Consider the following 15135-nt stretch of genomic DNA (forward strand, 5'->3'; position numbering starts at 1 on the left):
TACTATAAATTAAATAAATTATAAGGAAATGAATAAAGTGAATGGATACCCTGCAACCGAATAAAAAAATATATAAAATTATATTTATGGGATTAGATAACAGTCAAAGAAATTAACGAGTAGTAAGAGAAAAAAAATAGGTAATTAATAATACGAAAATTAGAAACAAAGAGATCAATTAAAGACATTTAATCCTATAATATGATCATTAGGTAAATTATTTATTGCAAAATTTCAACTACCCCTCGAAATTCATCTGATTATAGCGTATAAATATTTATCAATCATATTATAAATCATTTTAAACACAATTAAATGTTGTGTATTTGTTTGGCGTCTGCCGCAGGCCGTGTAATTACTCGGATATAAAATTTGATATTTTTGCGTAATTGAACAAAATGTTTGCGGCTATTTGCATAAAGAACAGCTGTTTATGTGCGTGTGTGTAAAAATTTATATTTTATAAAAACTATTATGCTAATCATTCAATGATGCTGCTGATATGTGATCAAAGTAAATGTTCATGCATTAAATTACCTAAATCTATAAACTATCTCAGTCTTAATTTTAATTCTTAATATAACTCTAACAAATCAATTATATTATGACTCTGCCTTTGATCCAGTTTTGACAGAGTGATAATATGTGCATATTAAAGATCTGGAAACTTGAAAAGTATTTTTAAATATGTTTGCAATCTTTGCAATAATTTGAAGTTGCTTGCTAAAAAGCATTCAAGTTCAAAGCTAATTAACAATTTTGTTACGCTAATTTACAAATGTTTCAAGAGGTTTACCAAGTTGACTAGTCGTCGATTGGTTGTCTGTCTGTCTACCTGTCTGGTTGACTGGTTTACAACCATCTACGAGTACAACTCGGGCTGCTTTGACGGCTTTTGGCACATGGCTTTACGTTAATTACATTTCGATACCGAGCAATTAAAGCACCCCACAGCTTGAGAACTCTATTGAGTACTTTAAGTGGGCACAGACAGCGAAACTTCCAAGTGTCTGTTCTTCAGAAAAGTACAGCAAAAAAACTGTGCAAGATAAAAACATTTCAATGAAAAGCGTAAAGAAGCGTGAAACATGAAATAAAAAAAGATAAAGTGTAATCATAAGCAATCGTCTTGTCGTTGTCAATTACTCAATCAATGAAAGACTCATTCAATTAAAAATGTATAAATATATACAAGTACATAAATATATAACCAACTCAACACAACGAACAGTGGTGCAAAGAATGTATAAAATCCGAAAATTAATTTAAGAATGAGTAAAATCAAACCTATGTTTATTTTTCAATCGGCTTTAAGCATTCTGATTAATACTTTGGTATTAATCGAATCATTTGATTTAATAAAAATTTAATAGTTAAAAGAAATTGATTCTTTTAATGCTATAGTTTCTAAGAGTTTTTGATTTAATTTTGTACCACTGTGCGTCGGTGACGCATTGAAATCGTCTATATTATAGTAATTATGCTACTGTTATATTCTACTGCCACTACTCGAACAAATTGATGTGTTTTATGACAAAGCAATCGCGAAGCGTGTGAAAAAGGTCGAGCACGTTGATTATATGCGAATATTAGTACCCAATACTTTTGTCTATTGGGGCGTGGCTGAGATTATACATCATGAAGAAAAACGCATTTGGAAATATAGAATTACTGGTCATTAGAGTGACCAGACTATGTCAAAACTAATTGCTGTGATAGTCGTTTTTTCATTCCTAATGATTTATTATCTAGCTGCTTTTTAATGGAATTTTAAAACCTCCATCGTTAAAATTTGTTTAGTTGTATATATTACTAATTTTTTTTTCGGGCAAGCAATTTAATTATTTTATGGTGGTAATTATAATTTGTTCCCTCGCGGGCTGCACCGTGTCCACAAACCGCAAACTAATTTCACGCGCAAATACAATAAATTTCAATCGGTTTGTTGGTCGCATGAACAACTAAACTAAATACAATTTATATCTAATCAATGGACAAGCACACATCAAACAAAAATAGCAACAATGCTGTGAAGGGTGACAACAACAACAACAACAATGACATCAATTTCAAATGACAATTCAATTCAATTTTGAGGCAAATGTCAAACTGACGCTTTTTAAGCCGATTATAATGGCTTGTTGGTCTATTTGGCCCTTACAATATACACACACTCCCTCCAGCCACCTCTGAAAACCTTTTTAAGCTCAATTGTTTATTGTCTTCATTTTATGCTCTGTTTCATGCCTTTTCTCCTTCCCAATCACTGCGTTTCTCAGGGCTTTTGTGAATGGGTTTCATAAGCGAATATATTTATAGATCATGCTTTAATGTTTCATGAAAGATTATTATGAATAAATTCTTAAAGCTCATTTATTTAATTTTTTATCAATAAGTTCTTAAATATAATCTATAGGGTATTTACTGTTCATTTCCTGTTTTTATTTCTATGTTACTATTACTGTTTATGTCACAAGTAAACTGTGTGATTTGTACTTTTCTTTTGGACTTTTGCTTTTGCAATTTGATTGGCTTTTTAGTTACACTTTTGATTCCAAAAGCTCTGCAGCTCGAGTATCTGTGTATGTTTATGCATGTGTGTGTCTCGGTTGAGCGATAAAGTAGAACGCACAGAGAGACGGAGAGTCAAGGTCAATGTCAAGTTGCCTTTTCCAAAGCGGTTAAAACGAATTGGGTAACAACGGGCCCTAGAATCGAAATAGAATTAGAAACAAAGAAAAAATTTTACTGAGCAAACGGAAGTAAAAGACAAAGGTAAAAAAGCTGAAAAAGGAGAATCACAAATTAGAATTGTAGGTTAACAAAGATGATAACGATGGGAAGCGATAAACGATGAAACTGCATGAATTCAAAACTGGGTAAGCAGTTGGTATTGGGCAATACATGATGGAATAGAAAGAGGAAGAAAAAGTCTACAAATTTATCGATAAAGCAAAGATTTTGTAAAATTTATTATGAAATAATATTTTTATCTGTATTATAATGTATTATAATACAATTTTGAAAACTATCGATAAAGCAATGATTTCAAGCTGTACTTAAAAACCTACAGTTTTTCGAAATTGATCATAAAAGTAAATTTTTATAAATTTGTGAATTGTATACAATTCAAGATTACAGGAAATTGCAACCTTTTCTACTCACTGTAGATACAATTTTCAACTCTTCGCATTTAACAATGTTGCAACTGTTCGGCATTTTTTAGAATGGTGTTTTCCAGTTTAGCTGTAGAGTAGAAGGTCCACCTGCTAGCTAGGCTCATTTACATGTAATAAACTTAATGATAGCCCCGGGGCACAACGTCAGTCTAACGCATTGCAATTGCAACCAACTGCAGCAAATCGGTTGCAACTTCAGATCCACTTGACATAGCGGCAAACATAATTGCCACATGCCCGCGACATTCGAGTTCGGCTGTCGGGCTTATCGCTACTGCACACAAACACACATTAACACACACACAAACACACAGTGAGAGGCTGACGGGGAGCAGACGGGTTGGGAGGGGGCATAGAGTGCGACCGTCATGCACATCACTCATACGCCATGTTTGTCCAGTCGATGCTTAAAAAGTTAATGACTAATTTTCGCTGGCGTACAAAAAACACAGCAAGTAAAAAGTGCACTGGGCATGTGTGATGGACTAGCATATACCCTGTTAAATATTTATTTAAATTAGTAGTAAAGAAAAGTTTTTAAAGATTTGAAATAGAAAATAAAATAAGATTAAATGACAGAAACCTTAACAAATTATCAATTATAAAATATAAATTATTTGTTAAGATGTTGATAAGATTTGTATAAAGATTTTCGAAGAAAAAAAAAGCTTGCATCTTTTGATGTGAGCAACAAAATTATGAAATAGTAATACAATTTTAATTTTAAAACTTGCTTTCAAATATCACATATTATTATATAAATTTGTATTACATTATAATTCTTAGGAAAAAATAATGATGATTTTGATTTCAATTGTCGCTGTGATCATACTCTTTTATTTTACTTTATGGTTTACAGGGTATAAAAAATGAGAGCCTGGCAACGGCCGTCACTTGTTCGGGACGCATGTCTGGCCACATACTCGTTGCCCGTAGCCAGTTCCCCCCAAAGGGGGGATTGTTGGCTTTACCGCTGCATGGGCAAATGCCATGTTGTTGTTTCAGCTGCACAACACGACCGTGAGGAGAGGAAAAGGGTGGAGTGCTGAAGCGGGGACAACTGTCTGACTGTCTGACTGGCGAAAATGCAATGCGAGGCTTGCAAACTGACGTTATAATTAATGAAAATTTCCAGCATTTGCTGTTGATGTTGGCCTTATTGTTGTTGTTGCTGTTTCCATGTGGCAAAGCCAAAAGCCAAACCTGACAGAGAAAAAGGGTAAGAGAGAATGAAGGGAGGAGTCACACAGCGGGAGCATGCATACATACTTCATAAGTTGGCTAATACGATTTTGATTTTGGTGGCCAACATTAGAATGCCATTAGGTTTTGACCAGGCACATTTTGATGAGCATTTGGTTGGCAATTTGCAATTTGCATAAATCGCAACGGTGCATAAATTATGCGTCTAAATATTGGCAAATTGCCAGAAATCAAGAGCTTAAATCACAGTTATAATCAGTGACAATATATATACTTTATATATTTCCCTATTTTGCGTAAGTGCGCGATTAAAAAATAGGTAAGTATTTATTATAATTTAGTATTTTTAAACCTTTTTCTAAGTATATATTTTATTATCGTTATTTTTATCAAGTCAATCTGTTCATAAGTCTATATAAGCTCAAATTTTTTTTATTCCACTCCTTTCCTTCATTTTTATCTCTCTTTCCTTTTCAAACTTTATTTTATCTACTTTTCCTTTAATTCATTTCCTTCGCTGTACATTTTCCTTTATCTTTCTGGAATTCAATTTGAAAGCTTTACACATTCTTTGGACATATGTCACTTAAAGTGAAAAAAACCTTCAACCATGTGACATTCCCTTGCAAACGTTTTTCCTGCTTTTCTTTTTTAACTGAATCCCATTTACCATGTGAGGCTTTTCATTTGATGTCATTTGTGCAACACTTTGAGGCGCGTTTGTGGCTCTAATTAGATTATATTAAGCCAATTGGCCAACAACTGCACCACAGAGAGATTTTACGTTGCCTGGTGTCCAGGTTGAATGAGTTATAAATGGAGCATTTACTCAGTTCACTTGGTAATGGTAAAGCATTAAAAAAAATAATAAAAAAAATGAAGATAGAGAGGAAATAACATTATGCGCTCTAAGCACTTTTAAAAGAATTTTTTAAAGACATTTCTTTAGACTGTTTAAGCTTCACTTTCAATTGTAAAGTTATTGCAATAAATGTCAAATTAAAGCAAATATTATTCAAAATTTAATTTTTTAAGCATAACTTTTTGTAAAGTCTTGAAAAGTTTTTTATTGCATTATTGCAATTCATTACTTAAAGTACTTCGCTCTATTTAAGTTCGACTTATTATCAGTTGAAATAACTTCGAACACGTGTTTTTGTGCAGTTGTTTCTTTAGCAGTTTTTGTGGAATTCAACTTCCACAGACTTTGACTCAATAAATAGCTGGGATGTTCCACTCGAAATCAAATTCGCCAAAAAAACAAATAACAGAAATAAATTTAAAAAAAAAAGAAGCAGAGAAAAAAGTTTTGCATAAATCTGTGGCACGGCGCAATGTTGCAAGTTGCTACGAGTGTTGGCTGCTTCTTTGATTTATGGCCCTAAAAGTCGCGCACGTTTTTCCCTCTAGCCAAAAAACCCCCTCCCATTACAGTTCCCCCCCTTCCCTTACCCAACGAGCATTGTTTGCACTTTGTTGCAGCCAGAGGAGACAAAGTCAGAAAACAAAAACAAATTTCTGCACTTTACAATTGCGAATGCATTTTCCATGGAACGTAAATAGAAGCTATTTAGTAAAATGTGCACGAAAAGCAGAAGAAGCTACAACAACAGCAACAACAACAACAAAACCAGCAGGCGTATCACAAACAACAGCAGATACAACAACAAGCCAACGGTATAACAAGAGGCGTGGCATGCAACAGGAGCGGAGCATGGGGCATGGGGTATAGAGAGAGAGAGAGAGAGGAGAGAGGAGAGAAGCTGTGTTCGGTTGTTTTTTGAGGTCAATGTACAAAACAGAGGCAAAGCAGCATTTATTACGACTTAATGTGCTGCTCGAGGGCCCAAAGAGAAACTTAGGAGGGGCAGAGGATGCAAAGGGGGGCAGGGGAACACATTGAGATGAGTTGCCGTTTACGAGAAGAGGCTCTAATTTCGTGTTTAAACTGCTTTTCGCACAGAAACACACACACACACACACAGCAGCTGAATATTTTGTTGTTGTTCTTGTTAATAATAATAATAATAATAGTAGTAATACTAAAAGAATATTTATATCTGTATACAAAACAGACAATGAATGCAAGCGAGTTGAAACAAGTGGAAAAAACCAAAGCCAGAGCCAATGGAAAAAGAGCTGACAGCAGGAGGCGAAACAAACAGCCCAAAAGGCGGAGTTGCAACAGAATGAGGCACTCCGCACGACAACTGGCATAAAAAAAGTACAATAAAAAAGAAAACATATGAAAATGCGACTGAGAACAAAATGAATATTCTTTTTGTGGCTTTAATATTTTTAATACCCTAGCTAATGATGCATGTTAGTTCAGCAGGATTGGCTCCGAATGTGGACTACACTTACAGAAAGCTCCATCAGCAGAGCTTTCAAGCTTAAAGCGTTTATCTCATGCTCATATAAATGTTAAGTAAAATGAAGCTTTAAAGCTCTAATTAAGTAGTTCAAAGCTGAGGACTTTCCTATACAAAAAAAAGATTAATTAAAACAGAAACTAAAACATCCACAATATATTTTATAGAGTTTTAAAACTTAAAATCCTATTTTTAAATTAAATGAAAATAATTGAAACACATACACATACATATATTATAAAAAAAAATATGCAGCCAAAACTATTAATCAATTATAATACCCTGCAACAGAGTATTCAAAAAAATAAAGCGCACTTTCAATGTAGCCAAGTTTGGCGGCTGTGGCAACGACATGTGGTCTACGGTGCGGGCGGTGGGGGGCGTGGCAGGCAGTTTGCCAACGCGTTGGCATGTTGCAAGTGCCAGGCATGAGGGGTAAAAAGCAAAAGCACAAAACTTGTGCCTGGCTTTTACGAGGCGTTTGCATTCTGGCTACTTAGTTGCTTACTCGGTGTGGTTGTTGTAACTGTTCTAGTTATTGTTGTTGTTCTTGTGTCTGTAGCTGCTGCAAATTAGTTGGCCACTCAACATATTCATTTTGGTAATCGAGTGTAATCGCTTTCAGCGCAGCGCTGTGGGCGTGGCATTAATGCACTCAGCTTAAAGTTGCCCACAGGGCAATCAGCTGCTTAATATAGGAGTATGCTGAAGTAGAGCAGAGAGAATACAAGTGAGAAGGAGAGAAAAGTATGTGAAGAACAGATATTTAAGTTGCCTAAGGTGTTGTCTAGGTATTAAGTGGCAAAGTTTCGCAAAACTTATTTAGGCTTTAAGGGTTTGCTTATATTTTAAAACAAGCCATAAGTACTTTATCTTATCATCTGAAATTCATAGCTGTAACTATAACTACTTTTATAAATTAACTATTATTATAAATAGTCACATTAATATTAGTAATTTCTTTTTAGATAATTTTAGATTTTGTGATTTAAATGAAGTAATTTCAGCATGAAATGTATTTATTTACAAGGATATCATTAAAAATTGTTGTCATACACAGAAACACATTTAAATATTCTGATTAATTTATTCAACTTAATCTATTACAATGAAAAAAAATATAAGATGTAATTTCATTCCAAACTCTGCTTCCATACAATAGTAAATTAAAAATAGTTTTAAAAATTTTATTATTTTTTTGTTATATTTTTTACACATAATTTTAAATATTATTGTTAACATAGAAATGTCAAACTTCTCCTAACTGATGATCATGACCACAAAATCTTTTAGCTAAGGCTCTATCAAACTTTACTTTGAACTTAAAGTTGACAACATTTTTGCAGCTGCAGATGTTGATAAAAAAAAAAAAAACAACAAGTTATAGTCAAGTTGGGGATATGCCAAACAATGCATGTGCTATGAAAACAATGCCAAATACAATGCCAAAAAATTGCAAATAACATCAAGAGGCAGCAAAATGCGGCACGACTAAATATACGACACGAGTAGTTGCTGCTGCAGCAGAAGCCCCAACAACAAGCTAAACATTAACTAAAGCTACAAGTTTAAATGCAGAATATACGACTACAAGCTACCCTGTAAGATCATGAAGAATATTTGCAGAGCATGAATATCAACACAATGTAATTACTCGAGTAAATATAGATGTGTTTTGCTCAATTCTGAGATACCCTTTAAATAAATTTTAACTCAGTAAGTAAATGTTTTATTTTTTAATAAAAATAGTTCAACCCAATCTATCTCATATTTTCTGTTTTTGAACTGTTCTTCAAAGCATTAGTCAGTATAATTAAATAAAAAAAAAGAAAATCAAATATTTAATACCAATATAGTTTCAATAAAAAATTCTCCATCTCTTTTCGAAATTACAGGGTATACATTAAAATGAATTTTATAATGCAATTAAGCTACAAAAAACACAATTAATATTATTCTGACTAATTGTATTTTAAATTGCTTCCTTAAAACCAAGTTTTCAGCCTATTTTCGCTATATAGCGTTACCGTTACAAGTGATGGCATTACAGGGTATAACAAGCAATTGGAATTGCAATTGCAATTGCGAGTTATTACATTACACTTTCAACGTCATCGTCGCGTCGTTTTGGAGTCACTTAAACGAGATAAATCAACGTGGGCGATTACACAATATCGTATTATATGTGTGTGTGTGTGAGAGTGTGATTGTGAGTGTATCTGCAATTGCATCTGCATTTGTATCTGTATCTTTATCTGCAGCTGTGTGTGTGTCGACAATTGAGGCGTGCTGGCATGACTGTGCAAAAAAAAAAGAGTAACAAACTACAACAACAAAAACAACAAACTACAACAGCAAGAGCAAAGTTTAGCTACAACTGGGAAAACTGCAAAAGGCGCTCGCGCCATTGGAGCAGTGGGTCGCACTTGGATTGGTAAGTGGGGGTCGGGTCGCAACACTGAGGTCTCTTGTGGCACAGTGGAAAATGTGGAAAAACCTGTACAAAGCGTAGCCGTTGATTATCGCAGCGTATGGAAAATGAACAACAACAACAAAGAAGGAGAAAAAAACGAGGTAAGAAAATGATGACTACATACAAAATGCAGTTGACTTGTTGTTGTTGTTGTTCTTATTGTTGTTATTTTTATGAGCGATAATTAAAGTTAAATGTTTTTGATGTTACGACTGACAATTCTTTGTCTTGTATCTAAACTTTGCCGCAGCACAAACAACAATTTTTGTAGTTTGTTTTTTTAATGTTTATTATAAGAAAAATTAAATTTTAATGACTTCAAGTATGTGCCACTGAAGTTCTTGGCAAGTGCAACGTGCGAAGGACGCGCAACAACCAACAATTGAGGTCACAAGTGTTAAAGTTGAAGTTGAAGTCAAGACATGTAGCATCAGGTTTTCTTTAAGCATTAAAGATGTTACGAAATACTAAAGTTACATCAATGAGATAAATCCTTAGCTTATAATAAACGGAATAACCTGTTAATACCACTTTTTAAATTATCATTTTAATATTCTTCTTTAATAATAATTAAAATTCTTTATTTGACAATAATAAATATTTTCAAAGCTAAATTAATGTCATTTCAAATATTCTTTCCCCCAGTTAATTTTAAGATTCTCAATTACATTTTATTCTCTATTTTTAGCATAAAGCACTGGATTCATTCGTATTTGTTCTTTACGCAACAAATATAATACTAAAAGTACAAATTCTTTAAGTATTTACAATGGGTTCTTTACTTTCAGCTTATTCCAAGTGCATCTAATATTTTAATAATAATGGCTAAGCAGCTAATAAACAATTTCAGCTTTGAAAATACAAAATTCAACCAACAATTAAATATACCTGTTATTTATACAAATTAGTAAATACAAATTATTAAGGAACATATTATTATTAAAACTTGGAATTTGATAAAGCTAGAAAACATGTTTCTAACATATTAATAATTAATTATTCAACATGAAAAAACTGCCGAAATATGCAATGTTTAAAAAAAAAACATAAAAGTAACAATTTGGCTGCCTAAAGATGCGCAATAAAGTTTAATGCATCGCAAAGATTGAAACACACACCCAGCAAACATTAAAAAAGAAAAGAAAAAATGTTTTCGTGTTTTGTGACCGACGTAAAACAAAAAAAAAGATACAGAAAAAAAATAAATCAAAAAGAGTTCAACGACCAAAAGTTGAAATTATTTCCGACAGTGAACGAGGCACGAACGAAACGACGACAAATTACGAACGCAGCCGAATAAAGCCGAAGTGACAGGCAGAGAGTGCGAGAGAGGGAGAGCAAGACGGGGCAGTAAAACGTACTAAGAGATACAATACTTCATAGTAAGATAGATGGCATTTGATATGCGTGCGTTGCGTGTGGAACCGAACAGATCCGAATACAAAACCTTATCGATGGTGACGACAACGACGACTCGTAAATTTATGCATGATTTGCATGCAACAACAACAAGAACAAAAAACACAACAACAACAGCAACAACAACTATTAATTAGAATGCAAAGAGAGCAGCAAATGTTGCAAAGTTTTGCTTATGTTGCAGCCCAAAAAAAGGGAAAAAAATTAAATAAAATGAAACGAAGCAAATGGTTAAGTTGCAACCGCAGAAGATACAGATACATTTGTACATCTGTCGAGTGTGTCTGGGTGTGTAGTATCTGAGGGATGTGCGCATGCAGGAAGCTTGTCTCGCCCACTCGCCATAAATTCAGAATCGTTTTCGCTTTTCGCAGTGTCTCATCAGCGAACGTTGATAAATGAACGCATGTTTTGCGTATCTTTAAGATACAAATGCACTTGCATGCGCCGACGTTGCGCATTTTTAATGAGCGGAAATTAGTTGGCATCCGAGTATCTGTAGTAGTACGCATACACACACACAAACACACACATATCAACAACAACAAAATGTATCTGTAAGTCATAAATTCACAGCTGACGAGGCAAATCACATTGCCGCGTGCCTTGTCGTGCCGTGTAAACTTGTAGTACTAGGTAGCTTACAGATACATTTATTTAATCACCTTTTAGCGCACTTTGGCACAATTATCTGTCAGATAAATTATCAAAATTATTTAATGGCGCACTTTTATTGCATATTGTATTCGTACTTGAATATTTGCATTCGTGCACAACTCGTTTCTCAAGTATCTTATGGATAGTACAATTTGGCAAAGTATCTCATACGCTATATTTAGTATTTCTGTTTTTAGCACAATTTTGGCAAACGCAACTCATAGCTACATTTTTACGATTTCCGTTTTTAGCTTAGCTTTTTGTTTGTAGTCTAAAACTATCCTAAAATTGTTCACATTTCTATCTATAAGACGTCCCCAGTTCATTTAGCTTAAACAGTTAATTTTATTTATTTATTTTTATGTATTTTGGTTTAAACACATTTTTTACGGTAGTTCATTTATTTATATTAAGCACTTAGTTTGTATCTAGATAAGTCAGTCACTATAACAGGTTTTATCTTCTTTTTTTCTTACAGAGGCAACACTAATTGCAATTGTTATTTAGACAATTATTTTGAATTTAATGGGTTTATTTAAAAAAAAAAAAAAGTAAACAGACTCAACATCTAAGTAGCTAGACTTTTTACTTAAGCAATAAGTAATAGGTGAAACTTTTATTATAATATTTAATAAAATTAACATTGAGTTTGATTTTACTGTTTTTAAATTGAGATTTTAGTTCTTTTTTCAACCTTTAAAAAAATGTATGAAAAAAGTAATATATTGAGTAAAGAAAAAGATCCTCAAGGAAAAGAATGCTTCAACAATTTACTGCTCAACTTTGGATAAGTCTCTATACTTAGAGCATTATTTTTAAATTTGTACAAGTTATAAACGAAAACTTTTTTAAAATATAGTCTTGTCTTTTCTATTTACGAAGTAATTTAAGATATTTCAAAACGACTCTTTTTTTTCATTTATTATTGCCACAACTTTCAATTAATTGAATGCCCCAAATTTCATGCAGAGATTTGACTGCAAGTATTTGATTGATTATGGTGTATTCTAGAGTGTTTCCACCTGCAATTTGGCTAATTACTCACCTGTCTGATGACTCTGATGAATCGTAGCGATCCAGGCAACGTTTCTTTGTGATAATCCCATTCGCTCGAGATGTTGCCGTTGTTGTTGTTCGTGTTGTCTTTGTTGTTGTTGATGTTAATGATGTTGTTGTTGTTGTTGCTGCAGTCTTTCTGGCGCCCTGATAGAGCTGAGATCGCAATGCGTTGATATCCAATTTGGCAGCTGCCGATGCTGGCGACAATGTGGCAGCCGTTGTGTCCCTGCCCCGTTTTGTGCCCAGCACGATGCCAACACTGCTTGTGGGCGGCAACAAAGTGGGCGTGCTAAAGGGGCGCGTTAAAGCTGTTGTTGTTGTTGTTGCCTTGGGTGGTTTTAGCGGTGGCTTTAAGTCAATATTTGGCGGTGCGGCGGGTGGTGCTAATGTTGCAACAGCAGTGGCAGTGGCGGTGGCGGTGGCGGTTGCTGTTGTTGTTGTTGCTGTTGCTTCTGTGGCACCACCAACTGTCAAACTGTTCAAATTGACGCCGTTTTTCAGCTGATCAAACAATGACAAAGCCGCATTCGAGGTTAAAGTTTTCTTTCCTATTGTTGTTGCTGCTGTTGTTGCAGTTGTTGTTGCAGTTGTTGTTGCTGTTGTTAATTCGCTAGCCGTTTCTTTAGTCTTTAATGCGGTATCCTTTGACTGTATGCCTGACATTTTATTTTCTTTGTTTATTTAGTTTTACTTGTATTTCATGCACTTTTGTTAAACAATTTTATTGTTTATTTTCGCATTTGTTGTTGTTGTTGATGTTGCAACTTGTTTGCAACGTTCTTTTTAATTGTTTGCCGCTGCTGTTGTTGTTGTTGCCATTTCTTTGGCTTTTCCTTTCTGCTGTGTATGCCACATTTTTTTGTTCATTTTACTCTAAGCTATTTCAATTATTACTTTTGCTTTAAGCTCTTTTCGTACTCTATTACTTTTACTTTCCTTTGTTATTAGTGTTAAATATTATGAGTACAAATTGCTGTTATTGTTTTCCATTTTTTTAACTGTTGAGTATGAAAGTAGATTAAGAGATTTACTTAATTTACTTTATTAATAAATAATTTACAGATTATTAATAAATAATTAATCTATCTTTCAGAAATTATGACTTCGCTAAGTATTAATTTCAAATTAAACTAAGTAAAATTTTAAAAAGATTAAAAAAAAATATTAATGTGGCAGAATTAAAAACGACTTGGTTTCTGGCACAATATTTATATGAAGAAACTTCTAAACTATGAAGATTCTGATTATTTTTAAAGAAGTTAAATCCGCTCTAAACAAAACCAATATATCTAATTCACGTATTAGCTACATATAAATAAATAAGTTAAGAATTCCAAATAATCAATTCTTTATTTTAATGTTCAATTCTAAAAATTTCTTGATTATCAACTTTCTTTCAAAACAATTTCTATATTCATAATTCAGAACATAGTTGACATTTAACAATTTTAATTTCTAACAATTTTTATTATAGCAAATAATTTTACATTTTACACTAGGCACGCTTCACTGTACTGCATTCAATGGGTTTTTGAATTATTCACAATTTCAATTGGTTTCCACGACGTTGCACGAATTATTTGTATTTATATTGCACTTCACTCAAATTACAGAATTTGTTTGCATATAAAACATATTTTTTTTGTATTTATTAACGAATTTTGGTAAATGTGACACAAATTGATTTCATTTTTTTTGCACTTAATCAGCAGAATTCGTATATACTTTTATTTTTGTTAAATATTTCAATTTTTATGGTGACTGACTGCGATTGATGAATAATTTAGTGAATGTATTCATATGGCATTATGAATGGCAACTAATTTTCTTCACATGTGAGTTTCATTCGTTTCCGGCGATTTTTTATATTATTGTTGTTGTTGTGGTTGTCGTTGTTGTTGCTTTTGCATTTGCAGTGAGCACACACGCGAAAAATAAAACAAAAAACCGTTTGTACTAGTTGTTGTTGTTGTTTTTGCAAGCTTTGCAAAAAATTAACCGGTTCTCGCGTCTCTGTAGCTTTTGTTTGTCGAAACAGCGAAATCGAAACAAAAACCGATACAGAAACACAAATTGAACAAGAGGAAACAGTCACAAATCAGGCATTTGTTTAACAACAAAACCCAACAAATCTAATCAAATGCATTCCAATACATAAACACACTGACACATACACACGCACAATCACACTCTCTCACAAACATATACACGTTATCAATGCTGCTTTTTTTTTTAGCCGGAGACGGGGCCGCGTTGTCTAATGATCTGCGTTTATTAAGACACAATAAAACACGCACACATTTGATATTGTTTTCGATATTGTTGTTAAGCTTGTCGTATTGCCATGTAATATGTAAGTCGATTTTCGAATTTTGCGAAAAAGCTCGAATCGAAAAAATGTGCGCGCTGCTCTCTCTCTGCTCGTTGCTTTGGCTGCTGGCCTCTGCCTGCGACTGACTGTCGCGACGCTTGCTCTTTGGTGTGGGGCTGAGCCGAACATCGCTGCCGATGTTGCCTCCAGCCGAATGAGCTCCACACGAAGTGCCTAACCAACTAGAACCGAGCAGCAAGCAACAAACGAACGAAAATAACAAGAACGAATGTGCTAACGAGCAACGACCGCTACTTCGTTTATCGCTGCCGAATGCCAAAAACGATGACTTCCAAGTGCGAAGTGTGCGGTGTACGGGGGTGGAGGAGTCGAGAAGGGGGAACCCGAGACGACGATGGCAAAATGCAAGCGATGCGATGTTCACTTTTGATTTCTGTGCAG

At 33.8% G+C, this 15135-nt stretch overlaps 1 protein-coding gene across 1 annotated transcript in view; it reads right to left on the minus strand.

Annotated features, from left to right (window-relative positions):
* LOC117783021 (zinc finger protein jing) overlaps positions 1 to 13122 on the minus strand; it is a 158781-nt gene extending 145659 nt beyond the window's left edge. Inside the window, exon 1 of the mRNA XM_034620172.1 lies at positions 12349 to 13122. Within this exon, the coding sequence (XP_034476063.1) occupies positions 12349 to 13025 (677 nt within the window). The 5' untranslated portion in view covers positions 13026 to 13122. The remainder of the gene's footprint in view (positions 1 to 12348) is intronic.
* Between the last annotated feature and the right edge of the window lie 2013 nt (positions 13123 to 15135).

This window comes from Drosophila innubila, assembly GCF_004354385.1.
Source record: "Drosophila innubila isolate TH190305 chromosome 2R unlocalized genomic scaffold, UK_Dinn_1.0 1_C_2R, whole genome shotgun sequence".
NCBI lineage: Eukaryota > Metazoa > Arthropoda > Insecta > Diptera > Drosophilidae > Drosophila > Drosophila innubila.